Below are 27907 nucleotides of genomic sequence, written 5' to 3' on the forward strand. Positions count from 1 at the left end.
ACCACCGATTCAATAAGAGACATCAATTATGGAAATTTAGGTTTTCTTTTTTTTAATTTTTTTTTTCGTTCTTTTATTTTCTTTGTCAGGGAACGAACATCTAGATTGTGTTGAATCATAAATTTGTTTCCATAATTGTTCTTTATTTTGTCTAGACAGGTGCACAGATTCGGATGAGTGATTCGGGTAAAAATATTAAAAAGTTGAATCTGGAGAAGAAGAACGAAGCAAAGTCCTACAAATAAAGATTCTGTACATGTATATTATTGACCAACTAAAAATAACACATGTTCCCGCCTTCTTATCATCAAAGTTTAAGATCACTTTTCTTACTTGATTCAATAATCATGACAATTGGCTTCATAGAAAAAAAGCACCAAAACGTGAGCAAAGATGGCTTCTGAAAAGGCAAATCGTGAAGGGTCTTGGAACTTGGTAGAGTCGAGCCTTACATAATAACATCATAACATACCACAAGGGAAACTCATGTCTGTTCTTGCATTTGACATTTAGTGAGACTCTAGATGCTTCTTACGATGTTGATGGCACTTGTTTTCTCTCCGTAATCATGCAATAAGCAAAAGCAAGCATTCACTCACAAGTGTGATGACCAGATACTGGTATTGAGCTATGGATGTTTTGAGCATAAGGTCTCTTCTTTACCTTAATTACAACACTAGAACATCCAACCACTTTCCTAGCATTGCCTTCTGATTCGATCTTGCAGAGCTGTCAGAAGATACATTGGTCATTACAAGCATCTATCTAACTTTAAGACAAAAACCCAAGACAGAACATCACATGACAAACATAACAAAGCTCTATAGCGATCCAACATAAGCGTAGTAGAAATTGCAACCAGACATGATGTTTCCTATATGAATGCGTGCAGCGTGCCTGGTGGTGAATAGGGATCAGAAGAAATCTCGATTTATCTGCACAGTTAATTAGTTTCACACGCCTTAATCGAAAGACAAACACTTCAACAAATCATCACACCGAATAAACTCGAAACGCATTATTAGCCTCGCAAAATTAAGTTTCGGAATGAGACGACTCTGCTAATAACCTGCTCGTAAAATACTTTAGATCCTTGTAAGTTTTTTTTTTTAATATATATAAAATAAAACTCACTCATTACAACTTATTGGGCCTGTTTAGTAGCAACAGTGGGCCTTTCACTAAATACATATGTCAGATAAGAGAGTTAAGAATTAGCCCCTCAACACTACTTTCCATACAAGTTTTCTTGAATTTATTAATTTACCTAAATTAAAACGGTTCTATTTTTCTCTCTCTCTTTTTTTTTTCCCTCCTGCATATATTCTGTTTCCTGCAACAAAAGAAGACAACAACTTCGTTTCAGTAATATTCTTTACAAGTTGAACTCAGATATGACCATAGCACAAACCAGCTCAAAATCCCTTCATAATATAAGTGCAAGTTATGGCACAAAACTTCTCTGTAGACTTTACCAATGCATAATCAAAAATCTATGTCAAGGTTAAGATTCTTTGTGTACCCAAGATCAATGAGAAAACAATGCTACAAAAGTACAAAATAAAGAACGAAATGGGGATTACCTATTAAGTTTAGGCTGCTCGTTTACGTTTTCTGAGAATTTTGAGCTGCTGCGTCATGTAATCAATCACTTCTTTCAGTGAAGCTTTTCTTCCTTGCTTGGAATTCCACAGTACTGGGACTGAGTAGCGGCCACTAGGATTAAACTCATTCAGCTCCTCAAGTGCTATCTTCACTGCATTCTTCACTTCTTCTCCCAACTCTTCTCTCAGATTCTTGATTTGCTCATCTTCTTCATCCACCACTTCCTACACCATTCCCGTAATACAACATCATCACTACTAGTTCACTAGAATAAAGACTCGTGAAGTGAGACAGAGGGCCAACATCAAAGAAATCATTGATGTAACATGAGGCACATAGCAAACCTTCATTTTGTCTCCAGTCCCCACATGTTTGAATGGTTGCCACGCTGAATCCTTGAGGTTTTCCTGCCATTTCGAGCAAAGTATGGCATACTGCACTGCAGCTTCTTCGCCTGTGAATCTCTGCTTGCATGCTTTCATGAAAGGCTTTTCATTAAGTTCCCCCACCCTCTTTACTCTGATGGTGGTTCGCTCACTCAACAGTTCTCTCAATTCCTGAAAACCCCAAAACATGCAAACAATTTATCACACATCCCAGGTTCCACAATGGCTGTTGGAACTAATCACAGATTCTGGACTATATATCGTGGAGAGTATATGTGAAGCTGTTTGACAGAATCCTAAAGCATTTTGGAAATCACCCTTGTACATCCTCATCATACTAATTAGCGTTTAACCATGTCACCAACATTTCACTCTCACCCAAAAATATGGAAGCATTTAAAATATATACCGTAGTCAATAATGCACGGGCTTCTTGTATCTCATCATTGCTTTGGCGTTCTTTAATCATGAGAGCTGAGTTAGTTTCCTCTAGATCTTCTAACTCAGAACACTTATCTTCTAGTTGTTCCTTCATCTCCTTCATTTTCTGCTTCACATCCTCGTCATCTTCATCCTCATGCTTCATGACTTGCAGCTTTCCTTTCAGCTCCTGAATCTCCATTTGAAGTTTCTGCTTGCCATCTAACTCCTTCTCAAGCTGAAGGATCTTGTTTAAAGTCTCTTCTTTTTTCCTCTGGAGTTCAGAAAGAAGAAAGTTGGAATCTTTAAACATAGGCAAGACAAAATTTTATTGTAACTTGAGACGAACAGATAGATCTATATTGACGATTTACTGAAAACAGACCTTGTGTTCTTCCACAAGTGTCAAGACACGATCATCTGTCTTTTTCTGTTCCTGTGAAGCCAGCTGGAGGGAGGAGTTCATGACATCGCTCTGCCATAACAAGGGAAAACAAAATGATCATCAGTAGATTCAGTACCCTGGAAAATATCAACGCATAAGTATACTATAATGACAAAATATTACCTTCTTCTTGTCTTCATCAAGCTTTTGTCTCTCCAGTTCAGTTAGTGCTTGCTTCTTGTCCAATTGTTTGGACCAAATCTTCAGAGCATTCATCTTAGCTTCCAGTTCATTGCTCAGCCTCTCTTTTTCTCTAAAGATCCTGTTGATATTGTCCCGTGAAAACTCCTGCATTCTTTTTGTTTCTGGAGAGAAAAGTACAGAGAAGAGTCACAAACCTAAATTCTGAAGCATCCGGGTGAAACATAAGCAATAAATTTCAGTACAAACCTTCTTTATAAACTCGGTCCAGCTCGTCTTTCTCTTTTAGAACCCTGCGCAGAGAGATCGCTTTCTCATTGCACTTGTACTGGACCTTGTTCAGATACTCATTTGTCATATCAATTTTATTCGCCAGATCATCCACCAAACTATTCTTATTGTGAATTTCCTCCTTGCAGATATCAGAGAAGCTTTTCAGTTTTCCTACTTTGGACAGGTACTCTGCTATCGACCCTTGAGAATTGTAGTCATCGGCACGTGCGCACCAACCGTAGGCCTTAGACGTCCAGTCTCCTTTTTTATCACGCCAGTTCTTTTTGCCGCAGCCCCTAATCTCATATTCCTTCTCAAGCTCTGTCGCACTCTTAAATCCACTCATACCTCTGCTAAACAGAGGAAAGACAGCAACTACGGATTCCTGCTCAAGCCAAAGGGTTTTCACTTCAAGAGGATTGAATCTGGCGAGCTTCTTCAACCAATAGGCTGAATCAAGGAGCAATTTGTTGTTATCAGTTCTTCTAACCGGGTTGATGACAATCCCCATCCAAGGCCAGACATAAATGTCATCCACAACTGCTTGACCTTGCTTTGATGAGGACGAGGGAATTTGTGGGCGTGGGACATCAGCATCAGCAGCAAGCTCGTTCTGCATGTATTTTGCCAAGGCGAAGTGATTTGCTTTCTGCTTAGCACTTCTACTTGCAGATCCTTTGGCAACACCAGACGCATGAGCAAGTAGCTCCTTATACTTGTAATGCTGCTTCTTCTTCCCTGAGCAGAAGGGGCACCTGAATGTGTCCTTCACCTTAACCTTGTAATGCCCATTTTTTATTAGCTCGTAAGGTTTATCAGAATAGACATCTATCTCAGACTCACTGATCTCTGACTCTTCTTCAGAACTGCTATCCATCCTAGCAGGTGGCCTGTAACTCAGAGTTTCAAACCAGATTTTTGGGAATGGTTGATAAAGGACAGATCTAAGAAACAAAACAAAACAAAGAGAAGCAGTAGATAGATGAACAGGCAAATGCAGATGTGAAGACCAATTGCAATCATAGTAAAATAAAATTGGCAACAAAACTGAATGTAAGAAATCAAACCATGACGTTGCAACTGCTAACGAACAATAACAACTAGTAAAAATGCAATAAATATCACAGACAAGTTACAAATATGGTAACCGCAGAAAAACCCTAGAAAAGGCTATATATCCTTCACCAAAATCAGCAGATTCGCAGCAAACAAAGAAATAACCCAGAAACACCATTAAAAGTTACCCAGACACGTTTCCTCTAAGAATGCGTTTTACGATCAAAGAAGCTCCTTTTTATCTGCCAAGTAAAAATGTTAAAAGTCTCACATGGCAGTGGCTTATACCTAAATCAAAAGAATCACCCAGAGTCAGGCGGATGAGAACAAACCTTCAACAACCAACACACAGAAACCCAAAAACGTGGACGGAATTGAGCTGAAGAATGACAACCGTCGGGGAAAAGAGTGAAGTGACTACTCAACCTCAGACGATGAACAAGATTAGTTGCGCGAAGATGATGAAACTTAACTAAAAACAATCTCGACTAATAGCAACTTTAATGGACCTATGTAACAGCATAAATGGGCCTTAGATTAGGCCCACAAAAACGTTACTATATACACTTATACAGACACACTTCCCGTTCAGATATTGCCCGTTATTTTTCCGTTACCGCTGTTAAGGAGGGCTCGGGAAGCTGCTGCTCAATTTCAATTTCCAAAGAAATACTGGAAATGAGACCTAAGTCAGTTTCAATTTCAGAAAATTGTGATCATGCATCTTCATTGTTCATGTGTCCTTCAATTAATTTGGTGGTGGGTCTCTCCTAAATTTCAGATTGATCCGATTTTGTGATCATGCATTCCTAATAGAACGACTTGGAAGAAGAGAGAGAGTTTTTTAAGGGATTTTTTTTATTTATTATTTTTGTTTTTAGATAGCAACCTGACCATTTTCAACACCTAGTCCATACAAAACACCAGAATATTTCTGCAAAGGACCAACGAAGAAATTCTCCTTGAGCTTTCTGAAAGTACAAGACGTGAGTAGACTATCCGAGCCAGCTTGGTGACAGATCCCAACTCTCTCGACTTCGAGCAACTCAGCAAGCTTGTTCAGACCACCGTGAAGGCTGTTGCAGAACTTCATCAGGTGTTTAATGTCGTAGACCGTGGGGAAATAAACGTTGATCAGCTTGAAGAAGTCTGTTTGCGAATCCGGCAGGTTCTGGCAAGTGAGGAGCTTCAGCAAGTATCCGAAATCGTATCCACTGTGGAACGTGACCCAATGCACGTTCTCGTTCAACACGATCCCCGAGGACATGAGGAGCTCCGCGAATCTCTTGGAGTCGATCCCGTCTTGTGTGTTTTTGGCCAAGTCGATGCCTGATTGTTTGAGCAGCTCTATGGAGTCGACCGCGAAGATATCGGAGTCGAGATCGAATTCTCCGAAGTTGAACTGCCAGATGCAATACTTGTCTGTGCCGCAGGTTGGGAGGTTGCCTTGCTCGTTGGAGAAGGTGAGGCCAAGCTGGATCATCTTGAGGATGTTGACGTTGGTCTTCAAGGTTTCGTAGTGGTAATCGGCGTTGGATTTGAAAGTTCCGACAGGTCGGACGACGATGCCGGGGAACTCAGTGTCCATGGCGACGTAAGGGAAATCGTCGACGACGTCTCGGATCAGATCCATCTCTTCTTCAAGGTTATCGTTCCAGACTTCGCGGATTTGAATAGAATCGTCTTTCAGAAACAGAGACATCTCTATGAATGATGGATTTGAGGAGCATCTGGATTGATGATGAGGACTGATAATAAGACGCTGAATAATCCAACCAAAACAACTACAAAAAAAAAACCTAGAACGGATCTAGAGGTAGACGACCCGATCTGGTTTCATCAGAATCTGCGGTAACAAATAAGAAGCAAACCGAATGTTCAAATTTCAAACAAATCAACCCCAGAAATTGGCATAAACGAAGGGCGGTGATGTTCGAACCTGGAAATCAAAGCCCAAGTAAAGGATGACACAGAAGGCGGCGATCTGACGTTGCTAGGGTTTCAGAGGACGATGTGGGTGGCCGTGGTTTATCGATTTTAGGGTAAAATGAATGGGAACGAGAAGAAGAGATAATATTAATTTATTTATTTTTATCGAAATTCCTTTTCTGCTTTTTTTTTATTGTTTTTTTTTCTTTGTTCTGAATCCGATTTTTTTTTGTTCTCCACAAGTTTTCTTGTTTTTCTGACAAATTCTTTTTCTTTATTAGGATCGTTCCTTTTTTTGTGCGTCACAATTTGGTTTTTTTTTTTTTTTTTCTACATTATCTTTTCTTTCTTCAAATATCATTATTGCTGAAACAATAGTATATGCGTACCCAAAATATAACTGTAAGATATTAATACGAGATTATCATTGCTAAGAAATAAGAATCGTTTTTATCTTATAATTAATTATTAGCTAGGTTCGATAGATGACACCAGTTATCAGAAACAATTCGATGCTTAAGCTCCCATTGATCTTTCGTTTTAAGTGCTTGTAACTTAGCCACAGTGGCTGTTTCTATCTCCAACTTGTTTCTTTCAGGAAACCCCGTCGTCTAAGTCTTGACCATCATCTCTCGTTGATCACAGTCTTTTGCTTTATCAAACACGACTTTAACATAAACTCTTCCTCTGAACCGCTCAACTAACATAGGAAGAGTCCATTGAGCATCGGGGAACAGCTCTTTGTATTTCTCCTCTTCCGTGAGCATTGTTTTTTTAGTCTTCGGCAAAAAATCAGAACCGAAACCAAACCTAAAAAAACTGAACCAAAACTGAACCAAAAAAATAAAAAATTGAATGAATCTTATACTCAAGATCCGAAAGTATCCAAAAACCGAATCATACCGAACAAAAACCGAATAGATATCCAAAATATGTAAAATACAATTATATACTTAAAATACAATTATCTTATGCTAGATACTTTCCTATGCAATTTTTGCCTATAAAATCCTGCCATTAAAGCTAGTCTAAATAAAACTGTCCATTTGGGCACGTTCAATGGTTGGTGGACAGACTAATTGACAGCTTTAGATACGAATACTAGATATCACGCTCGCAAGACTGTGTGGTTTAAGACGACTATAAAGCAGAAGACGAACGAAAGTTGAAGGAGATCTGAAAAAGCAGCCCAAATCTTCTTCAGTTAAAAAATAAAAGAAAAAAGAGAGACGAAAGACATGAACGAAGAGCAGAAGAAAAGATGGAACGAAAGGTGTGAAGAGCTGGAGGAGAAAAACAAAGAGCTGAAGAAAGTTATAGCAGAGAAGAATGAAGAGTTGGACAAGGTAAAGAAGGAGATGAACGAACAGTTGGAAGAGGAACGTTTCGAGTCAGCCTGGTTAAAGGATGGGATCTCGGCCCTCTTCGAAAAAGCGCGTCATGAGAATCAAGAAGCACGCAGGGAATTGATTCAGGTATTATTTCATAGATAATTGCATGTATGTGTGCGTGTGTGTGTCTTATGTGAGGTTCACATGATGTAACAAGTACTATCTTTTTCTTTTGCTCTTGGGGAGGAAATGAGAAAATTATCGGGCGAGCGATCCACGATCAGAGTCAAGTGCATGGGAGAACTTGATAAAAAGCCCTTTATTGAAGCTTGCAAGGTGAGATTCACCGGCGAGGAAGCTGCAAAGCAGCATGCTATGCTTCGCTCTACATGGCTGCAAAACCTCAAGGATCCTGCATGGCACCCATTCAAACACGTGGGGACTGGAGATAATGTCAAGGTTTTTGTTTCTGTCTCATAGTATATTCCATTTATTTTGTGTTATGTAATTCTTCTTTCCAGGCTCTTCTTAACTCTCTCTCTCACTGTCATGTTTTAAATGTCTTGATTCTGGTTATATCATTGTTTACGGTTTGCAGGAAGTGGTGGATGAAGAGGATGAGAAAATTAAGAAATTGAAACAAGAGTGGGGTGAAGAAGTGAAGAACGCAGTCAAGAAGGCACTGGAGGAAATCAACGAGTATAACGCAAGTGGCCGGTACGTAGTTCCGGAACTCTGGAATTTTAGGGAAGAGAGAAAAGCCACTCTCAAAGAAGGGATTGCTCAAATGAAGACACTGCTCATCAAAACTCACAAACGCAAGGCACACCCATAAGTGCTTGCTTGGGATGATCTTTAACTTACTCCCTCAACCTCTTTCGTATTGCTTCTCGTTTTGCATCTATAAACTAAGCTATCAAAACTCGTGGAGAGTTTCTCTCTTTGACATTTATATGGTTCCTATATATTCCTCCTAATATTATCTTATCGCTAAGATGTGAAAGAAAGAAATTAAAACGAAGAAGGTTAGGTGAAAAAAGAAGCCTCTACCTTATCAAGTTAGTTAGCAATATTCTTGCCTTAAGCCAAGGATCTTCGGATCCGACATTCCGACCCACCAGCGACACTCTGCCAGGAATGGTTTTTCTCGGCGGTGACGCACGAATTTTCATAGCAGTATCATGGGCCTAAGTCATATGCATTAATGGGTCTTTTATTGGGCTTATATGACAACATCTAGTCTTAGCTAAACGTTATCGGATTCTATATATGGTTCGATCAATTCAACCAACTGGTATGCATGCGTATGGAGAAAACGGTTTATTGGGCCTTTACATTGTCACTAATGGCCAACACTTGTCGTATCATATTGTATTCTACCTATCGTCTAGGGTTAAAAAAAAATTAACCCAAGAGAGTATAGTAAAAAGGTTGAATTGGAAAACTAAAATAATCCAATTGTAAAAAGTTGAAATCCAGAACCTTAGATCACGAAGATAATCTCGGATGAGGTTATTGAAGAGCCGACGGAAAGGAGTAAGAACTATGAAGGCGAAACTTGTTGAAGAGATCATCAAGGAGGTATATGATATGAAGAGATGCAAGAAAAATTTGATGAAAAGTTGGATAAAAGGAATATGGGAAGAGTGGTTGAGGAGATAACTAAAATAATTGAGAAGAAGAATCAAGAACTGGAACAAGTTGAATAAAAAGTTGCAAGAGGAGCGTTCTGAGCTTGAGGATCTTAACTCGGCCCTGCTTTTAAAAGCCTTTCATGCAAGTGTATGTAAGCAGAGAGGTTCACTGGTGTAAATGTTGAGTTGGAATATGCCAATGATTTGCGTTATATATATAATTGGTACCCCATTCAAACGCATAGGGGACTGGAGAGAGAATGAAGGTTTTTCTTCTTTTTCACGTTTCATTCAATTCTCAGTTTCTTTCCTAGTGTCCTGTTTGTGATCTTGATCCTGGTGGATCTTATATGGGCCGGTATGGTTTGCAGCAAGTGGTGGATGAAGAAGACGAGAAACTTCAGAATTTGAGACAGGAGTGGGGAGAACGTTGTAAAGAAAGCACTCGAGGAGCTCAATGAGTATAATCCAAATGGTCGGTACTCTGGCATAGGGAGGAAAGCCACACTTAGAGAAGGGATTGCTACATACACGTGTTTGCTATGAAGAGGTTGAGAGAAACTGATGTCAAGGCTTTGGGATTTACTGGAGACGAAGCTATGGGTTCAGTTTGCTATGATATGCTTTGCTCAATATACCATCATAATATAATGGGCACCGTTCAAAGTGTTGGAGGACGAAGACATGGTTCAAAGGTTTGTTCAATGTCTCTCGTTTTGACATAGTGCTACGTTAAGGTACCAAATATCAAATGAAATCAGAGTCAGCTTGATATATCTGCCAGCTAGCTAGTATTTTCAGGTAACACTTGACACCATATGCATTTATAAAAATACTTGGCATATACAGTATGATATATAATAGCACAATCTTTTGCATGATTGCATATCAGTGATCAATTACTTATAGTATATTTTAGGTGTTGACAAGAAAGTTCCAAATAAATAAAGGCTTCCCCAAAATAAGTAATGCAGGAACAAACTTAATTGGAAACTATAATGAAATATTGAATCCACCAATTTAAAACAATAATGGCACCATATTCCTATATAGTATATATATATTGGGTTTGACACGTACTGGCTATTAAATTATCACGCTTGCTTGCTTTAATTGTGTGGTGCAATAGCAATCTTGGGACGAGTATCAAACTCCCCCCAATGGATGAGTTTTCTAACTTGTAAATAGCTTTTGCTTTCGTTTCTTTCTAAATTAAACTTTAAGCATGCACCCGAACACGATAACCCGTTTTCGAACCACATTATGATTTTGTATACAGCATTAACAAGTACAAGACTAGAAATTAAGGGGGTGTTATTCAACCTTGTATTTTAATTGATTTGAATGTATTTCAAAATCTAGCGTTATTTAACGATGTATTTTAAAAACCACAATAAAATCTGTTGTTATTGGATTTAACATTTGTTTGATGTATTTTAAAGTATTTTAAAACAAGCGTTATTCAATTTTCAATGGATTTTGTTTTCTTTAAGATTTTAATGTATTTTACATCTAAAACACGTACAAACACAATCCTAACACTTTTCAAAGGATTTCATCTCTTTCATACCAAATCCATCTTAATTGTATTTAAAAGCTATTGAACTTTAAAATCCACCCGTAATTAAAATTCCTTAAAATTCTCCATCCAATAACACCCCCTAAATTCTAATTTTGTGCGTTTATGTATTCACTTACTTATGCGAACCAAATTACATCTAAATATATATATATATATATTAGTTTTCGACACTCATCTAAAGACGGTTTTGCATACATATAAAAGTGCACATAAAAATACGAATAAGCTGGATCCCTTCAATTCAAAACATCATGTCATGTAACTCTAACAAAAGAATGAAAACTTTGAATAACAAAAAGGAAAAGAAGACAAAATAAGACTCAACGAACACACAGTGAAATGAGCCCAGCTATTCTATTTCTTCTTTCTTTCTTTTTTTTAATGATAATGATAATAACAATAATAATTAAGAAGAGAATCGAATAAAGTTTAAACCAATTGATGGTAGCCACGATTAGTGAGGGACAACATAATTTGGACCAGACTTTTGACAAAATTTTATTCGACCCTACCTACATTACATTACATACATACAACAATTTCTATTTACATTCCTTTGCCCTCTTTTTTTTTTTTTTTTTCTGTTTACTCTCTTTGATACATCCCCTTCGTAATCATATCATTTCTTTTATAATTATTTCTTCTTCGTAACTTTCTTTTTCTTAAAACTTTTTTCCCAAACATGTTTATTATTTAGTCCTAATTAATTTGTTTTTACAATTGAGTGATTATATAAAGCTAATCCAAATATATGTAGAAGAAATCGCATGTATAGTTATAAAAAATCTGTAAAATACCAAAAAAAAAAAAAAAAAAAATCTGTAAAATACCCTGCGATGTGACGTTGGGCTTTAGAACAAACAGTCTCTTCACATCTTTTTTTGAATGGTCGTGATTTGTTCCTCCACTCCCACACACATTCATATGTACGTAGTTCTCATGATTTGTTGTTTTTATTTTACCCCATATGGCTATATATATATATATGTGTGTGTATATTCTGTGACTTAATGTGATTTTAATGGCTATCTTAGTCTTAGGAATTAGGATGATAGGTGGTATATACTCTGCAGAAATATATAGATAGACCATCTCTCTATATGTACACTTTACAAATAGTTATTTTAGTCGACACGAGACCACTCATTTCTTTATAGAGTTTCTACAAAATTTAGCAAAGGGTATGTATACTAAATTATGCATAAATTTATTAATGCGCATAAAGGTTTCAAGAAACTCATACCTTCGAGAAATTATGAATGCGAATAAAGGGTTCAAGAAACTTATACCTTAGAGAAATTATTATAATTAGTTCGAAGACACTTCGTACGATGGTGAGGATACGGGAGAAGGTAGTATTTTCACTTAATAATTATGTTCCTAACAAGAGTTGTGAACGGGTCATCAAAGATTAATCTCTTTTAATTAAAATTAGAAAACGATTTACTTTAGGAGTATACAAATAAAACAAGAGTCATTCAAAATGAAGAGATGATTTTCATAATAACAAGATACTACATCTGAATTATATTACTTTTTACTTTTTATTTGACATATGTACATATTCTTGTTTCTTTTGTTAGTTTGAAAACAAGATTTATATTTATAGCTAGGTAACTTCAGTTTACCCTCACTTGGAACTTGATGGTATACTTCTTCTCAGAATTGCATTTTTTTTTTTTTTGGCTCCGGATAGTTTTTGCCTGGGGAGATTAAAGGCTTAAAGCTTTTCATTTCACTATTATTCTTCACTAATTTATTTTGGTTAAACTACGCACTGTTCTTCTTACCATTATTTTTGGCATGTATTAGAGAGATTAAGACAACAACAACAACAACAAAAAAGGAGGGCACAAAAAAGGGAGTCGAGTTTGAGTCATGCACAGTCTGTGACAAGGAAAGGTCAAGAACCATCGCTTTTGCCATCATTCTCTTTGCTATCATCGACTTACATCCACACAACCCCAAGAGTTCCATTTTCATGGAGAAGAACAAAAATAATGTTATGTCGATAGAGAAAGAGCTCCACAATTATTGCTTCAAATGCCAAAAGCTTCTTTTAGTACACGATACATGTATCATATAAGTAGAAAGAAATAAAAGATACGATACAAGACCCATTCTCTCATAAAGATAGCAACATTTCATGTTATGCAAAAAGAGTCTTCCTAAGGACACATGCATCAAAACTTATGGATTACCAACCCACTTACTCCTCTCTCCATCCAAATATCAATCATCTATTTTGGATCCTTCACTCATAAGTCAACTCTCATGTCTTTCCCTTATAAATACCCTACACACATCCCTCAATTCTATATCACATAAACACAATCATCGTAACAAAAACATATATACTCAAATTAAGTTCTCATCTCTCTCTCTCTCTCTCCCTCGATATGGATCATGAGGAAATTCCATCAATGCCCTCAACTCCGGCGACAACCCCGGGGACTCCAGGAGCGCCGCTCTTTGGAGGATTTGAAGGGAAGAGGAATAACGGGCATAATGGTAAATACACACCAAAGTCACTTCTCAAAAGCTGCAAGTGTTTCAGTGTTGACAAGGAATGGGCTCTTGAAGATGGAAGACTCCCTCCGGTCTCTTGCTCCCTCCCTCCCCCTAATGTCTCCCTCTACCGCAAGGTATACATCTATATATATATACGTACACTTTCTCATTACTGTTACATTCCTGCATATATATATAATCATGTTACGTAGCTATTCAGTGAGCATTGACCGTTACAAATTTGTGCGTGTATATTAAAGTTGGGTGCAGAGTTTGTTGGGACGTTGATCTTGATATTCGCCGGAACAGCTACGGCGATCGTGAATCAGAAGACAGATGGAGCTGTAACGCTTATTGGTTGCGCCGCCTCGGCTGGTTTGGCTGTCATGATCGTTATATTGTCGACCGGTCACATCTCCGGGGCGCATCTCAATCCGGCTGTCACAATTGCCTTTGCTGCTCTCAAACACTTCCCTTGGAAACACGTCAGCTACTTTTAACTTTAATTGGTTTAACAAAGTTTACACACTTTTAGTTTTGGATGTTACTGAGAACCACATGAAATTTATAGACATGCACATGCATATCTTAGACAATTAAATTTATAACATGGGTTGACATAAATATATAAAAAGTTTGATCGTATTAAGCGATCTATCTTGTGTTTAGAACTTTAAAAAAAAAAAAAAGCGAATTATCTATAATAATATATAATTTGTAGGTGTCTATATATATAATTAATTTAACGATGTTACAAAAATAGGTGCCCGTGTATATCGGAGCTCAGGTGATGGCCTCCGTGTGTGCGGCGTTTGCACTGAAAGCAGTGTTTGAACCGACGATGAGCGGTGGCGTGACGGTGCCTACGGTGGCTCTCAGCCAAGCCTTCGCTTTAGAGTTCATTATTAGCTTCAACCTCATGTTCGTGGTCACAGCCGTAGCCACCGACACGAGAGCTGTAAATTACATATTTAGTAACTATATATAACTAAACAAGAGAGGAATCTTGAAATCTTGGTCGTGTCTGAAAACTAATGACAAAATTACAGGTGGGAGAGTTGGCGGGAATCGCGGTAGGGGCAACAGTCATGCTTAACATACTCATAGCTGGGTATATATAACTAGTAGATGGATCTAGACCAAACCTTTTCGTGATTTTGGTAGTTGTGGATTATAGCTAATTAACACGTTTTACTGATCATAATGTTTGTGTACAACACAGACCTGCAACTTCTGCTTCGATGAATCCAGTAAGAACACTAGGTCCAGCCATTGCAGCAAACAACTACAAAGCTATATGGGTTTACCTTACTGCCCCAATTCTTGGAGCGTTAATCGGAGCAGGAACATACACGATTGTGAAGTTGCCAGAGGAAGATGAAGCACCCAAAGAGAGGAGGAGCTTCAGAAGATAAAAAGACAAAACGGGGAAACCCATTCGCTTATGAATAATGATAAGCTGTCTGCATCAAATGTGTATCATGTAATATCTTGGGTCAACGATGGTGTTATAAAATTGCGAATGTCACTTTCATCAAAATTGCAATAGCGTTTCATCACTTTCAGATTTTTCTTTTTTAAGGGAAAATATAGCAAGTAGCTAGCGATTACAACAGTTGCTGCTTCTAATTCATTTTCTTGATGAGATCATTGATCTTATCTTCACGGTTTCCAGTATCTCCTCCTTCGCTGAATACTTGTTTCTTCCTGTTCAAAACACCAGCCTCAGGCTTGTTGAGTTTCAACGGTCCCAAAAATCTCATAACTTCTCTGAAATGATCACCAACCCTTGCTATCTCATTCACAAGGTCTTCTATGCCAAATATTTTGTGTTCTCCTAGAGCCTAGGGTGGTAACACAAGTTGAAATGATTAAGAACAGAATGATTATTATCTTCAACAGGCTCTCCTAACCTATACTTTTAACAGTTGGAAATTTCTACCTGTTCGATGATGTTGTTGTCGGTAAGAGGAACAGGATTTCCCTCAATTATTGTGTATCCCTTTTTGAATATGAGGTCCTTGACGCTCTTATCATTCGGGTATCTGCAAGAATGGTAAACATTGGTAAGCTCATAAGAGAGTCTGAGGAAATGACAATGAAACTGAGCAACAAGGAAAGATCAAAAGAGGATAGTCATTACGTACCCATAAGTGACATAAGGCTGCACTTTGAGAAGCTTTTGGAACAAACTGTCAGTTGCTCTGGCAAATACACCAGTAAAGACGCTCCTTAGTTGCAAATTGTTAAGAATCTTCTTGGTCTTTGGATGCATATCGCTCTTGCTGGTCACAAGTAAAAAAAGAAAGAAAAAAGGATAAGAAAACTGGCAGAAATAAACACTAAAAGGGGGGGGGAAGATAAAGCTAATTGAAGAATATCACTTACCCTCCTTGTATACGTACGATGAAAACCAGGTTTGATTTAACTGGTGGAGGAGATGACTTTGGCCTCTTTACCCTTTGCTTCATCCGGATAAGATCTATTTCCTGTAGAAAAAAAACAATCAGCAAAAAGAAAAATGTCAAGCTAGAAAAATCAATGCAGTATTAACACAATTAACAACAAGTCCTAAGCAACAACCTTATAAGCCACGGAGATACCTCGAAGGTGAAACAGATCTTATCATCAGAGGAGTTATAGTTCGACTTAGTTATAGTCTAAGAGAATGTAACGAAAATCTAATTACATGCAACTTCCACTCTACATACAGCAATAGAAAGACTTATACTATGCAGACCGTAGACAGAGGCAAAATGAGTTGAAAACGAAACAGAAACCTAAAAGAGTAAAATTTTAATTCAGAGACTAGATTCAGCCAAATCAGTTTCCATGAATAACAAAACATGATCTAAGGTGAGGTAGACAAGTCTAGAAGCAATATAAAACAGATGCAGAGCAAATGCTTTTGAATTCAGTGAGCAAATCAAAAAATAAAGAAGAGTACCTTAGCCCTGAACTCGAGCACAAAATCTTCAGGACGTTTGATATCAGAGACTTTCTTCTGCTTCTTCTTGCCGAAATTTCCCAACTCAAGTTGCTTCTTCCTGATAAAGGCAAGCTCATCTCTGTTCTTCCTCTTTTTCAGTACAATCTCCGGTATGTAATCCAAACCCTTAGCTTCTTCTTCAGCCATTATCCTCTACTCTTTGCTTCTACAGTACAACAACAGATGTCAAAGATTGTAAATTATTATTTTTGTAATAAAAGTAATACAGACTTTGTAAAATCAACCAAACAGAGACTGAACTCAACCCTAGAAGAAGTGAGGCTTTTGAGGGACAAAAAAAAACAATACGGAAAAGGGAAAACGAAATTACCGGTGGCGGCAAAGCAATTTGAACGGCGGCGGAGTGAAGAATTCTCCAAGTCGAAGTTGGTAGCAATGGGCGAGAGAGAGAAGACAAGGATTGAGAATCCTAGGGTTTATTAACTAAAATCTATTTTGCATTATTTACAACTTTGCCACCAGACCTAATTTATCCGGGTCAGACTTGGGTAAAAGCCCAATATATATATGGGCTTATGTAAGGCCTTACTGCCTCTGAGTATACTAGTTAGCTTAATTATCTTATGCGAATCAACAACATTCATAAAGCTTTTGTAGTGGTGATCGATGATCGTACGCTAAGTAATTACGCAAAATCAAAGCAATGTGTGTCGGCAAGGAAGGTCTTAAGAGAGAGAGTGAGAGAGAGATCATGGATGTCCAAATAAGAGCAATCAACGACGGGATGGATGCTTTTTGGCAATCCTTTGAGAACTCTTTACAATATCTTTTTGCATTTGGCTCTAAGAGCACCATTATCAATGGTGGTCTAACTCTGTTTAGTTTCTCGATTGTTTGACCTTAGTTTGGAAAAGTGCTACTTCAAGAGGCCAACAAAAGTAAACTTCAGGCAACAAAGGAAGATTGCTACACATAATTTTTGTAGTTGCAGAGTTTGATTTTGTCAAGGAAGAAGAACAAAGATTTGGACCGGTGCAATCTTGAAGAAAAAGTCAGGTTTACACTTTACAATGACTTTAACAACATTTACAAATTGCTTGTTTTTGTTTCTCCATCTTCATTGTCTAATGCAGCAGCTAACCTAAACTTAAGAATCTTGTGGAGTTTGGCTGGTTTTCACCTGCTGAAACTTGTAAAACCGCAACCCAAAATATAGCACAACAGAACTTGTTCCCAAATAAAGAGGAAAGGCAAGTGAAACTAACCCTTGTTGTCAGAGAAAGCAAGGCATGTACCAATTGTTTCTATATACTCGCCAGCCTGAGAAAGAGATCACAGATTAAGAAGAATGGAAGAGCAATTGAACTTGGAAAAATGGTAGTTGCAACTCTCTCAGAATTACCAGCTTCATTTTGCCATCAATGACCATCACCGGATTAAAAGTATCCAAACCCTGAGAGAAGAAAACAAAACGAATACACTTATAATAACAATAAAAACCCTATGCAAATATGTAGTTTGTTAAAGTAAAGAAGAATTTGGATTGAACAGACTGATAAAGTATAAGGAGCATTTGATGGAATGTCAATGTGCCTTGAAATGTCATCAAGATCAATCATAACATATTCTTCGTCCCCCATCTCTCGTTTCTGTATCAATTTTGTTTATTAGGGTGAAAGAGGAATAACTCAAAGAATCCAAACACTTTTTCACTTTCTGACCTCGATTAGATTCAAGAAATTATAATTCTTCCTGAACAACAAACAAAATTATGTGCTGAGGATGGCTCACCTCTTTCTTTTTTCCCTTGAATCTTTCGAGCAAACCCTTAACAAGTGGGGGAAGTGAAGAACAAGCCTGATAGGAAGTAGAAGAAACAGAAGAAGAAGAAGAAGATTCGTGCAATTTCAGGTCAATCTAGTTCTCCTTCTCTGTCGTCTGTGTACAAATTTAGGGCCCATTATTACTTTAAAAGCCCAAAGGAATGAGTGAGGCGACTATCTGCGCGAGACGGAGGGAGAGATATCAACTCTCCATCTCAAGCGCGTGAACCAAATCTTCTCAAGCCTTCCTCGGAAGTCGGAACCTAAGAGCAATCTCAGATCAAAAATTAAACCGGAGAGGAGAATAATCTACAACCGAAGAACAATTTAAAACGTGACTTGGCAAACAAGAAAAAGGTTGAGATCAAAGATCATTAGAAGTAGAATGAATTTTGTGATCCCAAAAGATGAAAGATAAACTAACAATAACGATCAAAGAGCTAACAGTTTAAGCCAATTGTTTTGAGCATTTAAGCTCTTGCTGACCTAAAAATTAATAAAACAAGGAACAATAAGCAGAGTACGATTGTAAAAAAGATAGAGAAATTTCATCATGATGGACTTTGATGGAGATGTCAATCGGATTGATCATCTGCCTTTGCCTGCATGCATTCTGGATACTTGAAGGGCAGCTTCATTACAGGTTCATCATCGGTCAGTCCCTGACTCGCCATACCAAATGCATATCCTAACGCTACCCCTACTGGAACAGCCACCGCATTCCCAACCTGGATGTACCTGCAAAAGTATTTAGATTTCAATAACCAGATTTTTTCTTATTATTATCTCTCTCCGCTGCTAAAACACTAATCAAATGCCTAGCTAGCAAGAACAAACGGACTTACTTTTGCTTAATTGTGCCACACAGCTTATAACAATCAGGGAACCCTTGTAGTCTCGCATTCTCACGGACAGACAACACACGGTCTTGTTTTGGATGGATTACACACTGCATAAACAAGTTCTTATGAATAAAGAGTCACTAGCGTACTGAAACTTGGAATTGAAAGCAAAGGAGCTTACCTGGTTGTGAGGCTCAGCTCTTGTCACAACTGTGTTAACAATTTCATCCCACCACAAGCGACCAAACGGCCTGACATTCAGATAACCGATGTGTTACTATTAGTGAATTTAACATTCTCATGTTATGGAAAGAGGTCCCAAAGAAGCGAAATAGTTAGATAAACCCACTTTTTCGATGTTCCTTTTACGAATGAAATTGCATATGCAGGGACCTGTGAACACAACAAACCATGTCAAAAAGAAACTGCAAAACAAACTAGAACAGAATAACAAGGTAGTGAGCGGGTTAATTTTTACCACATTCTTTCCAGATTTCAACTTTGCTCGCTTCACCGATTTGTCAATTTTTGCTTTGTTCTTGTGAACTAAAACACCAGGCATGTCGCGGAAATTTGCACCCTGTAGCAATAAGAATACAAAAGCATGAGCAAGAAACAATCAAATGCTTGAGCAGGCACTAGAAAATACAACACTAAAACGTTGTCGCACCTTCTTTTTTGGTATATAGGATATTCTTTCCAAGTCGTTATCTCCCAGCTCTAGGGGCTGGTGGTCAAATAACATGTGTGACGAATCTCCGCCACATAGGGGTAGTAGTGTCTCTGAAACAAGAATATTAGTTAATATTAGTCTATCAGATAAGTGGTACTACCAAATCTATCAAGTTCAAAATGCTCACCAGATCTTTTCAAGGCAATGTATTTTTGAAAATCTGTCTTAGGACCTTCCTCATTATAATTCCTTACATCATTTATTTCATAATTTGTCACCTGCAGCATTAAGAGAGCACTGATCACTATATAAGAAATAATGTACCTTAATCAACAATGGCAGTTCTGAAGTTTAGATATATACCGATGGTAGATCACTAATGGCATCAGCTAGGGTAAGAGCGTCTTCTAATTCAAGAAGCTCCTTGTGGGCACGTCCGACTTGGATATCCTGCATTTACAACAGTTGAATAAGCAACACAATAAGAAGTGTATTAACTTTTAAAGTGAATACATCTACACTTGCCTCAAATTCTACAGGGGTGTTGAATTTTTTCAGAACCTCATGAGTGGGAAGCGGGTAGGGAGGCAGTTTCTGTAAAACAAATTAAGAAAGCAATAAAGATCATGTCCTCTAAGATAAATATATTAGTAGTAACTATTATGTAACGTTTAATTACCTCTGTGGGTTGCGCAGCCCATAGAAAAAAGCGGTTTCTAAGTTGAGGGACACCATAAGATCCCGCTGTCATCATTCCCAACCTTGTTTGATAGTTCATTGCAACAAGGCTAGCAACAGCATGACGTGCCAAATATCCCTCCGAAAACTTGAGAAGGTCGACAACATTTTCCATAAGCACGTACTTTGGTTTGAGGAAGTCAATGATGTCCAGAAACACCAAAAGTTGCTGGTTTTTCTTATCTTCAAGCGGTGCTTTTGTGTTTCTAAAGCGGTTATAGCCACTGACCCCTTGACAGGGTGGGCCACCGCAAACCGAATAAGCAGTACCCTGAAAAAAGGTTAGGTAACCACAAAAGTTGAAGAGACCAAATTTATCATAAAGGTAACAAACAACAATTTGAGAGGATATATCCTTCATGAATCAATATGAACTATCATAAATGATGATATGCTTTGCACTATTCATCAAACATGTAATAAGCATGGTGACGATTCAAAGCATAAAAAAGACTTACAGGTAAGGGTAACAGGTTTTTCTTGAAGCCATTTGTCACAAACTCTTTTAGTTTATCCTTGCAGTTTCTGAAGGAAAAAGAAAGTAAACATAACAGTATCAATACATAATCAATACTTAAAGTTGTATCAGAGGGTAATCTGGAAACGTTACTCTAAGCCAGCAGAAGGCTCCCATGTATCGTCATCAGGACCGTAACCTTTCCACCTTACCTGGAAGTAATGAAATAATAAGAAAACTAACGTTTGAATCAGAAGTTACAATTGATGAAATTTGTTTGTAACTAAATGAGAATTCTGATTTATAGTTCAGGAAACAACACCCTAAGATGAAGAGACTTTTCCCCCTTGCGATTAGGATCTCCATAAACGATGGCACTGAACTCTTGTACTTCAAACTCTCCAGGTGAGAGTTCAGTACCAATACTTGTCTCATCTATGTCTTCATCTTCGTCACCTTCTTCATCTTCCAACTCAGAAATTGATTCCATCGGTTCAGTCATGGAAATGAGCGAAAACTTCTCACAAAGCTTTTTCCATTCTTTAAGCAGAATTAGAAAGTCTTCTGCAGCTTCATTTCTCACCTGCTCAACGTTCAAAATGAATTAGTTACATGAACGGAAACTGTATTTACAAAAGTCACCAACAAAGACTTACCTCTGTCTCAGGATGATTATGTTTAAGACTAGCACAAGCAGAAGTATTTAAATCCACAGCCCATTTCTGCAAAATCAAAGAGAATCGTTCTCACATACAGCAAAATATTGATGTGGTAAAGTGTTAATAACGAGATTTACCGTAGTCAATTTAATTCCTGATAAGGAAGCCCCCATACAAAAACCAGTGGACATTGCTCCACACCCACTGTAAAGATCCAATAAGAATTTTTCATCTTTGGGAGGATTTACTATGCAATTGGAGTCAGAATCACTTGAAATGGTTGATGAGGAAGCGCTATCTGCTGTGATTTTTTTGGCAGGGTAGAAATCATCAGTTATCTTTGAAGAAATTTATAAAGGATACGATTGATGAAATTGCAAAATCAAAGCTTGTGTTAAGAATTTTCAAAAATGACCAAATAAGATAAGATTATTGCTCTTGTAAAAACAGTAATAATGATGGTGCTAGAAGCTAACTAACATGGACACTGCGGTTAAAGGAAGTTAGTCAAAACTGTAACCAGAAGGAATAAATAGCACAACCAAACAGAAAACAAAATTCATGTACCATCATCTGCGCTTGCAAAGGTGAGATGTGGAAGCTGGTACTTCATGTCGTAATAGAAATCACATGGAGGAATAATTCTGTCTGCAGTTCGTGAGGCAATCTGTTGTAAAAGAGTTAATCAGTTTAAAGCCAAATCATCGAACGTTTCTCATAAACTGTGCTATTGAAATCAGAGTATTTGATACCTTTGGTAATGGGACTTTGGCGATGTTAACTTTAGAGTAAATGCAAGTCAGAGGATTATCGTCTTCCATATTTGATAAAAACACTCTCTTTTCTTGCACAAGTTCCGAAAACCTTTTGATCACCTAGGGAATAAAAAATGAGGAGCATTAATCAGCTGGAGGAGTAGAGATGTATATTAGAGAACATCAGTTACTCAAAAAGACCAGAACAACTCACAGTATCTTCTGGTCTGTAAAACCATTGTGCCCGAAAATAAGGTTCCCCATCGTCAGCTTCAAATAGCTCAGCAACTTTTGCTATGTAATTTGGTTTCCCGGATTCAGCCTGCGTCATAATTAAGCAAGGATCAGTTGAAACTTAACGAAATATTTATTGTATGGGAAAATCGCAGCAGTGATCGGACAATTTAAACAACAAAAAAAAAAAAAAAAAACCATAATCAAAAGAGTTTGATAAAAACCATGGAAACTGTAACAAAACAAAATCTCTTAATAGAACATAAACCGGATTGTAACATAAGATGGCAAATTAAAACTGAGATTGGCAATAATCATGGAAAAATCTTCAACAGAGACTGACAATAACCATGGAAAAAATGTCAATTGAGAATGACAGTAACCATGGAAACTGTACGAAGATAAAAACATGTCAACAGAACACAAACTGTAGCAACATTATCAAATCTAACCAAGGAATTACATGGAAGAGGTAAATCAGACGAAATATGTACCGTGACGTAGACATCGTCGTTGAGATTGATGAGAACGCCATCAACCAAAGCTTGCTCGTAGTGACGTTTCGCTTGCTTTATCTCTTTTTTGGGACTGAAATTGAAACCTCATGAGATAAAACCAGAAGAAGATACAAAGCAACAAAAAAAAAAATCAAAGCACTAAAACAGATTACCCATTGGTGGCGGTTTTGGGAGTATCGAGCTTAGGTTTCTTGGCTTGGTAGCGAAGAGGCCATCTAATCATAGACTCCACAACAGACATGGGTTTCCCCACAAAGCACAGATCTGACTCTGGTTCACCCCGTTTCATTGTTTTGCTTTTCGGAGCCATCTGTGTTTCGGAGAGAAGAAGACGAGATGAGTCGAAGTAGATATGAAGAGGTGAAGAGACGAAGAGACGATAGTAGTAGTCGTAGTAGTAGTGGAGGAGAGGAATCTGGACAAAAATTAAAATACACTTTCCTTTTTTTTTTCTTAATGATTTTGGAAACTCTTCGGCGAGATTAAAATTTAACGAGAGATTTATAGGAAATTAAAATCAATTTTCGAAATTAAAAAGAAAATTAAGGAAATTAAAATAAAGTTTCGAAATTTGGAAATCAGTGCAAAGCGGGAGAATCTCTCTACTTCAAGCGCCCATTTTTTTATCTTGTATTTGCTTTTTAGCTCCCCGTTGTTTCTAATAATTTCGATTTTAACCTCGTTCTGTTAGGCCCATTTGACCCTAATCATAGATAACGGCCCATTTAGAAAGGGATTGAATCGGGGGGGTAATAAAACTGAAAGTCATGCCATAGTGGAAGAGAGGTTTTTGGTACTTGCCATGTTCGACGTTGATGAGATTTTTTAGTAAACCGCCACATACGACTCGTGACTTAACTTTTGTAAGTTGCTGCTAATAATTAGTTGAGTTATGTTCCCTATCTTTGTGGAACAAACCCACGTTACCGTTGCGCTATTCGTATCTCCGGATTGTATGAGTTATTAGAGGCTTCATTATTATAGTTTAATCCAAAACCATAGTGGAAGAGAGTTTGTGGTATTTGCCATGTTCGACGTGGATGAGATTTTTTTAGTAAACCATACTTGTGTGCGTGTGACTGAGTCAAAGCAAAGTATCAATAAGTTTTTTTGTTCTCTCTTAATATTTTTTTAATTTGCAAATAATTAGTTGAGTTGTGTTCTCTATCTTTGTGGAACAAATCAACAAACCCACGTTTCCGTTTTTCTTCGTGTCTCCGAATTGTATGAGTTAGAGACTTCATTATAAATTGAATATAAAACTAAACAAATAGATATTAGCATATTGATTTTATTTTATCTTCTATACATTTTTCTTGTGTCTTGTCATTTATCATTTACTTGCATGCACATCTTTTTCTTTTTTTTTTTTTTTGCATGCACATCCTATGATCTCTACGGAACCCATTCAGTAATCCTTAGTATATATAACAATCATATCACATAAACATTAATCTTGATTAATCAAATCAACTGGAGGATTATTTTTATCACGAATTAGTATTGTACATAGCTTTAGATGTTCTATTATCATCATTCCTGTTATCATGTACGTTCTTTCCTCATTTTTTTTTTCCTTTTTCTTTGTTATAAATGAATATATAAGAGGGTGGTCCATATATTTTTGCTGTGGAGGTTGGACCGACAGGGTAATCTAGGAGGAGATATACTGTCGAAATTGATTAGACAAAGCAAAATAAAAACAAAAATGCATCACCTCATAAGTCACTACGATGAAAGCAAAAAATGTACTTTTGAAACTAAAGCTGGATGTGTTTTTTCTTTTCATTTTTCCTTTTTTAAAAAATTAAATGAAAACGATAATAAATTTTGAGGAATCATAGGTTGGTGATAAGATCACAGTTGGATGTATTAAAGATTTGACCTGGTATATATATATAACTACATCGTTATATTGTTGTGTTATGATAAGATCGCAATTATATGATTAGTGATTACTAACAAGTCATACTAATAAAGGTTAGAAAGTAAGACTTCTTCTCTCGAAAAAAACTCACGCGCGTGAGAAATTAAAGGGGACGCGCGGCGATTACAAAAGCGACCAAGCACAGTACCAAGCAAAACCAGATCTGTAGTTTGCTTCTCCGGTCACGGTGGTTCTCGCCGGTGACCGGAGAGGGCTTTTCTCCTCCTCTTTCTTCTCCCCTTTCTCTCTGTTGTCTCCTCCGTCTCACCCTTTTAGCTCTTCTGGTGGCCAGTCTACAGCTTGCTCTTCGTCTCTTGTTGGTGGTGAAACGGCGAGCGGCTACGCTTGGCTCAAGGACCGATTGCCTTGCTCTCCCATTGTGCTCCAGTATTCAACGCTTTGAAGACGGCGTGGTTTCTGGGTTTAGCCTCCGGTGAGATTGGCTTCAAATCTGTCCTTCAGCTGTGTGTCTCTCTCCGTTTTAGGTTGTGGCTTCGATGCGGCGACTGTAGCAGCGGTGCAGCTCCTAACGACGGGACCATCATCTACATCTGAGAAGCCGGTGGTGCACAACCGTGATTCTTCAGTTATCGTCGTTCCTTGTGGTTTGGCCACTACGGTGGGTTTCTAGTGTAGAAGTCCGCGGTTGCCTATTAGTTTTCGGAGAAGCTGTAGGCTTCTATTGCGAGGTTTTGAAGGCTGGCCTCAGATAGATCGGCTCGTGGCAACAAGGATGAGAATTCCAGTTTTTCGGAACTGTGGCAACCACGCAAATTTCCAAGTTTCGCGAGCTTGGAATCGGTGTTTCTCCCCGCAACTTGACCATGAGTACTCAACTGCAATCTAAAGCATTTTTGAGTAGTAATGTTGTTTTTTATCTTTTTTTCTGTAGCATTTTTATCTGCTCCTATAACTTCTGTCAAAAATTTGAAAATTGGTATAAAATTTAACCTTTTACCAAAAAAAAAAAAAAAACAAGTCATACTATTAGTTCCCACCAAAAAAAAAAGGCATACTATTAGTAGCAAGGTAATATCGTATCGTACGACCATGTTCATCTATCAAGTATACTACGTTTAGAAATGTATATATGAACTTCAAATGGAAGTGATATTATTAAGTAAGATTGTACTTTACTTTCAAACAAAACGATCATGCCATGCCATTATCTTAACATGTATATACAATCATAATCAATTTAGTTTATTCATAACATAAATGTTTCTATAGATAAAACTATTCATCTCAGATAAAACTGAAAAGGGGACTGATTTAACAGTTTAGTTGACTTACATCAATGGTGTATGGTTTTGTAAGCTAACAAGAATGAAGATATAATCATAAACAATGATTAATATGACATTTTGATGCGGGATGGATGTGTATGTTTTTTTATAGTTTTGGACATTCAACCGAAACACACAGGAGAATGGATTAAAATATATATTGAAACGAAAGGGAGTGTCGGGGAGATTTGATTGGCTTCATAATCCTTGTCCAAAAGTGCTAACTTACCTAACACTTAAACAAACACAAAGACAGCTTCTTCATGATTTCATATATACATATATAGGGTTTTGAATCAAACGTCTCACCTAAACCCTAAATAAAGGAACTACGTATAATACGTACATACGTATATATTATATACATATATTCCCAATCCCCCCCCAAAAAAAAAACGTTTGTATAGTAAAAAGGGGATAAGATGTAATTATAACAAAGAAAAACGAGGTGAGAACAAAGACAAACTCATTTGATTAAGATAGAGCTACTTATAGCATTTATTTAGAATAGTATAACATGATATCATGAACACTCATTATATGTGTTCCCAGATAAATCAATAATTCATATACTTACGACAATTAGTTTTTCTTCTTTTTTCAAGTGTCCACTACTATACAGTTACATGTGTGTGCTCTGTAGCTCTAGGTCAGATTGCACACATCAAAAGTGTCCTTTTTTCTTTAAACATCATTCAATTTGAAAAAGGTCACATGTCCATCCAACTCCATAAATAGAACTCACACTACACTTCCCACGACCACATCGGTTCACATCTATATCAGTTCTTTTCTTTTTTTTTTTTCTTTTTTTCATTCCCTTTAGATATATATAGATATTCTCTCTAGGCTATATACACACAGAATATACATATGGATCCGTCCATCAAAGGAGAGAAAGAAATGTTAAAAATGAAGAAACAAGGTCATCAAGATCTTGAGTTGGGGTTGACCCTTTCGCCACGTGGAACGACCTCAGCAGAGCTCAATCTCATCGATTCTTTCAAAACCACCTCGTCATCAACTTCTCATCATCAGCAAGAACATTTGGCAGATCCGAGAGTGTTCTCGTGCAATTATTGTCAAAGAAAGTTCTATAGCTCACAAGCACTAGGCGGTCACCAAAACGCTCATAAACGCGAGCGCACCTTAGCCAAACGTGGACAGTACTACAAGATGACTTTTTCCTCCTCGCCTTCTTCAGCGTTTGCGTTTGGCCACGGTTCAGTCGTCAGCAGATTCGCAAGCATGGCGTCGTTACCATTACATGGCTCCGCGAATAACAGGTCAACCTTAGGGATTCAAGCTCACTCAACGATCCATAAACCCTTGTTAGGAAGACAAACAACGAGTTTAAGCCATGTTCTTCACAAGAAACCGACAATCGGAATGATGTTGCCGGATAAATTTCACCTTGAAGTCGTCGCCGGCGGTAGTAACCGTAACGTGATTGCCGCAAACTTGGAGAAAATTGAACAATTCAAGAACAATCAAGAAGATCATAATCAGTTCAAGAAGAAAATCGACTTGACTCTTAAGCTATGAGCTCTTAATTGTTTATCTTCTTTTTAGTCTTCATTATAACTTTTTTCTTAAAATATTATTCTCGTATTTGTTTGATATAATGATTGACGACGGCAGGGTGTGTTTATAGTAGAGTTTCACTAATTAAGTTGCGCTTTTTTCTTATGTTTATTAATAGGGACTATTAACAAAACAGTCACTTTTAAAC

The 27907-nt window shown here is 37.4% G+C and overlaps 8 protein-coding genes across 11 annotated transcripts; 3 read left to right on the plus strand and 5 right to left on the minus strand.

The window, feature by feature from the left end:
- Window positions 1–1290: 1290 nt before the first annotated feature.
- LOC17894853 (factor of DNA methylation 5) lies at window positions 1291–4784 on the minus strand. 2 transcript variants are annotated; one of them, XM_023787855.1, is made up of 9 exons: window positions 4659–4784; window positions 4515–4568; window positions 3247–4160; window positions 2980–3161; window positions 2797–2886; window positions 2401–2685; window positions 1950–2162; window positions 1584–1829; window positions 1291–1333 (listed from the first exon to the last, which is right to left on the minus strand). In XM_023787855.1, exons 3-8 carry the CDS (start codon window positions 4145–4147, stop codon window positions 1593–1595), a joined length of 1908 nt encoding a protein of 635 aa, XP_023643623.1. In that variant the 5' UTR covers window positions 4148–4160; window positions 4515–4568; window positions 4659–4784; the 3' UTR covers window positions 1291–1333; window positions 1584–1592. The 2 variants fall into 2 exon arrangements, with proteins under 2 accessions (XP_023643623.1, XP_006300857.1); XM_006300795.2 differs by lacking the exon at window positions 4515–4568.
- A 379-nt stretch (window positions 4785–5163) lies between these two features.
- LOC17894716 (probable CCR4-associated factor 1 homolog 6) lies at window positions 5164–6451 on the minus strand. 2 transcript variants are annotated; one of them, XM_023787387.1, is made up of 2 exons: window positions 6266–6451; window positions 5164–6136 (listed from the first exon to the last, which is right to left on the minus strand). In XM_023787387.1, exon 2 carries the CDS (start codon window positions 6026–6028, stop codon window positions 5204–5206), a length of 825 nt encoding a protein of 274 aa, XP_023643155.1. In that variant the 5' UTR covers window positions 6029–6136; window positions 6266–6451; the 3' UTR covers window positions 5164–5203. The 2 variants fall into 2 exon arrangements, with proteins under 2 accessions (XP_023643155.1, XP_006302671.1); XM_006302609.2 differs by having other exon boundaries at window positions 5164–6172.
- A 939-nt stretch (window positions 6452–7390) lies between these two features.
- LOC17896292 (factor of DNA methylation 5) lies at window positions 7391–8543 on the plus strand. The gene is made up of 3 exons (XM_006302716.2): window positions 7391–7730; window positions 7833–8045; window positions 8185–8543. The coding sequence occupies exons 1-3, from the start codon at window positions 7494–7496 to the stop codon at window positions 8419–8421; spliced, it is 687 nt and encodes a 228-aa protein (XP_006302778.1). The 5' UTR covers window positions 7391–7493; the 3' UTR covers window positions 8422–8543.
- Window positions 8544–13075: 4532 nt separating this feature from the next.
- On the plus strand, window positions 13076–14853 carry LOC17896002 (aquaporin NIP6-1). The gene is made up of 5 exons (XM_006301022.2): window positions 13076–13447; window positions 13574–13798; window positions 14077–14271; window positions 14363–14424; window positions 14536–14853. Exons 1-5 carry the CDS (start codon window positions 13202–13204, stop codon window positions 14726–14728), a joined length of 921 nt encoding a protein of 306 aa, XP_006301084.1. The 5' UTR covers window positions 13076–13201; the 3' UTR covers window positions 14729–14853.
- Window positions 14820–16730, minus strand: LOC17894682 (60S ribosomal protein L7-1). Its single transcript, XM_023787864.1, has 6 exons — window positions 16634–16730; window positions 16261–16468; window positions 15702–15802; window positions 15461–15598; window positions 15256–15358; window positions 14820–15157 (listed from the first exon to the last, which is right to left on the minus strand). Exons 2-6 carry the CDS (start codon window positions 16447–16449, stop codon window positions 14939–14941), a joined length of 750 nt encoding a protein of 249 aa, XP_023643632.1. The 5' UTR covers window positions 16450–16468; window positions 16634–16730; the 3' UTR covers window positions 14820–14938.
- Window positions 16731–17207: 477 nt separating this feature from the next.
- Window positions 17208–18289, minus strand: LOC17895020. The gene is given in 4 exon segments (XM_023787984.1): window positions 17208–17583; window positions 17666–17716; window positions 17817–17912; window positions 18055–18289. Coding segments are annotated over 3 exon segments (372 nt in total). The 5' UTR covers window positions 17904–17912; window positions 18055–18289; the 3' UTR covers window positions 17208–17349.
- A 153-nt stretch (window positions 18290–18442) lies between these two features.
- Window positions 18443–23411, minus strand: LOC17895872 (putative DNA (cytosine-5)-methyltransferase CMT1). Of its 2 annotated transcripts, none has more exons than XM_006300551.2 (20): window positions 23115–23411; window positions 22939–23032; window positions 22425–22532; window positions 22208–22330; window positions 22023–22122; window positions 21593–21753; window positions 21453–21518; window positions 21119–21379; window positions 20950–21008; window positions 20798–20864; window positions 20281–20610; window positions 20127–20195; window positions 19965–20051; window positions 19789–19879; window positions 19599–19711; window positions 19407–19508; window positions 19278–19321; window positions 19110–19179; window positions 18932–19035; window positions 18443–18824 (listed from the first exon to the last, which is right to left on the minus strand). In XM_006300551.2, the coding sequence occupies exons 1-20, from the start codon at window positions 23270–23272 to the stop codon at window positions 18662–18664; spliced, it is 2370 nt and encodes a 789-aa protein (XP_006300613.2). In that variant the 5' UTR covers window positions 23273–23411; the 3' UTR covers window positions 18443–18661. The 2 variants fall into 2 exon arrangements, with proteins under 2 accessions (XP_006300613.2, XP_023643751.1); XM_023787983.1 differs by having other exon boundaries at window positions 21593–21756; window positions 23115–23410.
- Window positions 23412–26927: 3516 nt separating this feature from the next.
- On the plus strand, window positions 26928–27849 carry LOC17896130 (zinc finger protein 1). Its single transcript, XM_006302725.2, has one exon. The coding sequence runs from the start codon at window positions 27049–27051 to the stop codon at window positions 27718–27720; it is 672 nt and encodes a 223-aa protein (XP_006302787.1). The 5' UTR covers window positions 26928–27048; the 3' UTR covers window positions 27721–27849.
- The last annotated feature ends 58 nt before the right edge of the window (window positions 27850–27907 follow it).

The sequence above is a fragment of the Capsella rubella genome, unplaced genomic scaffold (genome assembly GCF_000375325.1).
Source record: "Capsella rubella cultivar Monte Gargano unplaced genomic scaffold, Caprub1_0 scaffold_2, whole genome shotgun sequence".
NCBI classification, from domain to species: domain Eukaryota; kingdom Viridiplantae; phylum Streptophyta; class Magnoliopsida; order Brassicales; family Brassicaceae; genus Capsella; species Capsella rubella.

Coding starts and splice junctions, on each gene's coding strand:
- LOC17894853 (XM_006300795.2), bottom strand. CDS start 4,147: ATGGATAGCAGTTCTGAAGAAGAGTCAGAGATCAGTGAGTCTGAGATA. Junction 3,162..3,246: donor GGACCGAGTTTATAAAGAAG/GTTTGTACTGAA, acceptor TTTTCTCTCCAG/AAACAAAAAGAATGCAGGAG. Junction 1,830..1,949: donor GGACTGGAGACAAAATGAAG/GTTTGCTATGTG, acceptor GGAATGGTGTAG/GAAGTGGTGGATGAAGAAGA.
- LOC17894716 (XM_023787387.1), bottom strand. CDS start 6,028: ATGTCTCTGTTTCTGAAAGACGATTCTATTCAAATCCGCGAAGTCTGG.
- LOC17896292 (XM_006302716.2), top strand. CDS start 7,494: ATGAACGAAGAGCAGAAGAAAAGATGGAACGAAAGGTGTGAAGAGCTG. Junction 7,731..7,832: donor CACGCAGGGAATTGATTCAG/GTATTATTTCAT, acceptor GCTCTTGGGGAG/GAAATGAGAAAATTATCGGG. Junction 8,046..8,184: donor GGACTGGAGATAATGTCAAG/GTTTTTGTTTCT, acceptor TACGGTTTGCAG/GAAGTGGTGGATGAAGAGGA.
- LOC17896002 (XM_006301022.2), top strand. CDS start 13,202: ATGGATCATGAGGAAATTCCATCAATGCCCTCAACTCCGGCGACAACC. Junction 13,799..14,076: donor AACACTTCCCTTGGAAACAC/GTCAGCTACTTT, acceptor TTACAAAAATAG/GTGCCCGTGTATATCGGAGC. Junction 14,425..14,535: donor CTTAACATACTCATAGCTGG/GTATATATAACT, acceptor TGTACAACACAG/ACCTGCAACTTCTGCTTCGA.
- LOC17894682 (XM_023787864.1), bottom strand. CDS start 16,449: ATGGCTGAAGAAGAAGCTAAGGGTTTGGATTACATACCGGAGATTGTA. Junction 15,803..16,260: donor TGCTCGAGTTCAGGGCTAAG/GTACTCTTCTTT, acceptor TTTTTTCTACAG/GAAATAGATCTTATCCGGAT. Junction 15,599..15,701: donor ATCGTACGTATACAAGGAGG/GTAAGTGATATT, acceptor ACTTGTGACCAG/CAAGAGCGATATGCATCCAA.
- LOC17895872 (XM_023787983.1), bottom strand. CDS start 23,272: ATGGCTCCGAAAAGCAAAACAATGAAACGGGGTGAACCAGAGTCAGAT. Junction 22,533..22,938: donor ACGACGATGTCTACGTCACG/GTACATATTTCG, acceptor ATTATGACGCAG/GCTGAATCCGGGAAACCAAA. Junction 21,009..21,118: donor AAAAGTCTCTTCATCTTAGG/GTGTTGTTTCCT, acceptor CATTACTTCCAG/GTAAGGTGGAAAGGTTACGG.
- LOC17896130 (XM_006302725.2), top strand. CDS start 27,049: ATGGATCCGTCCATCAAAGGAGAGAAAGAAATGTTAAAAATGAAGAAA.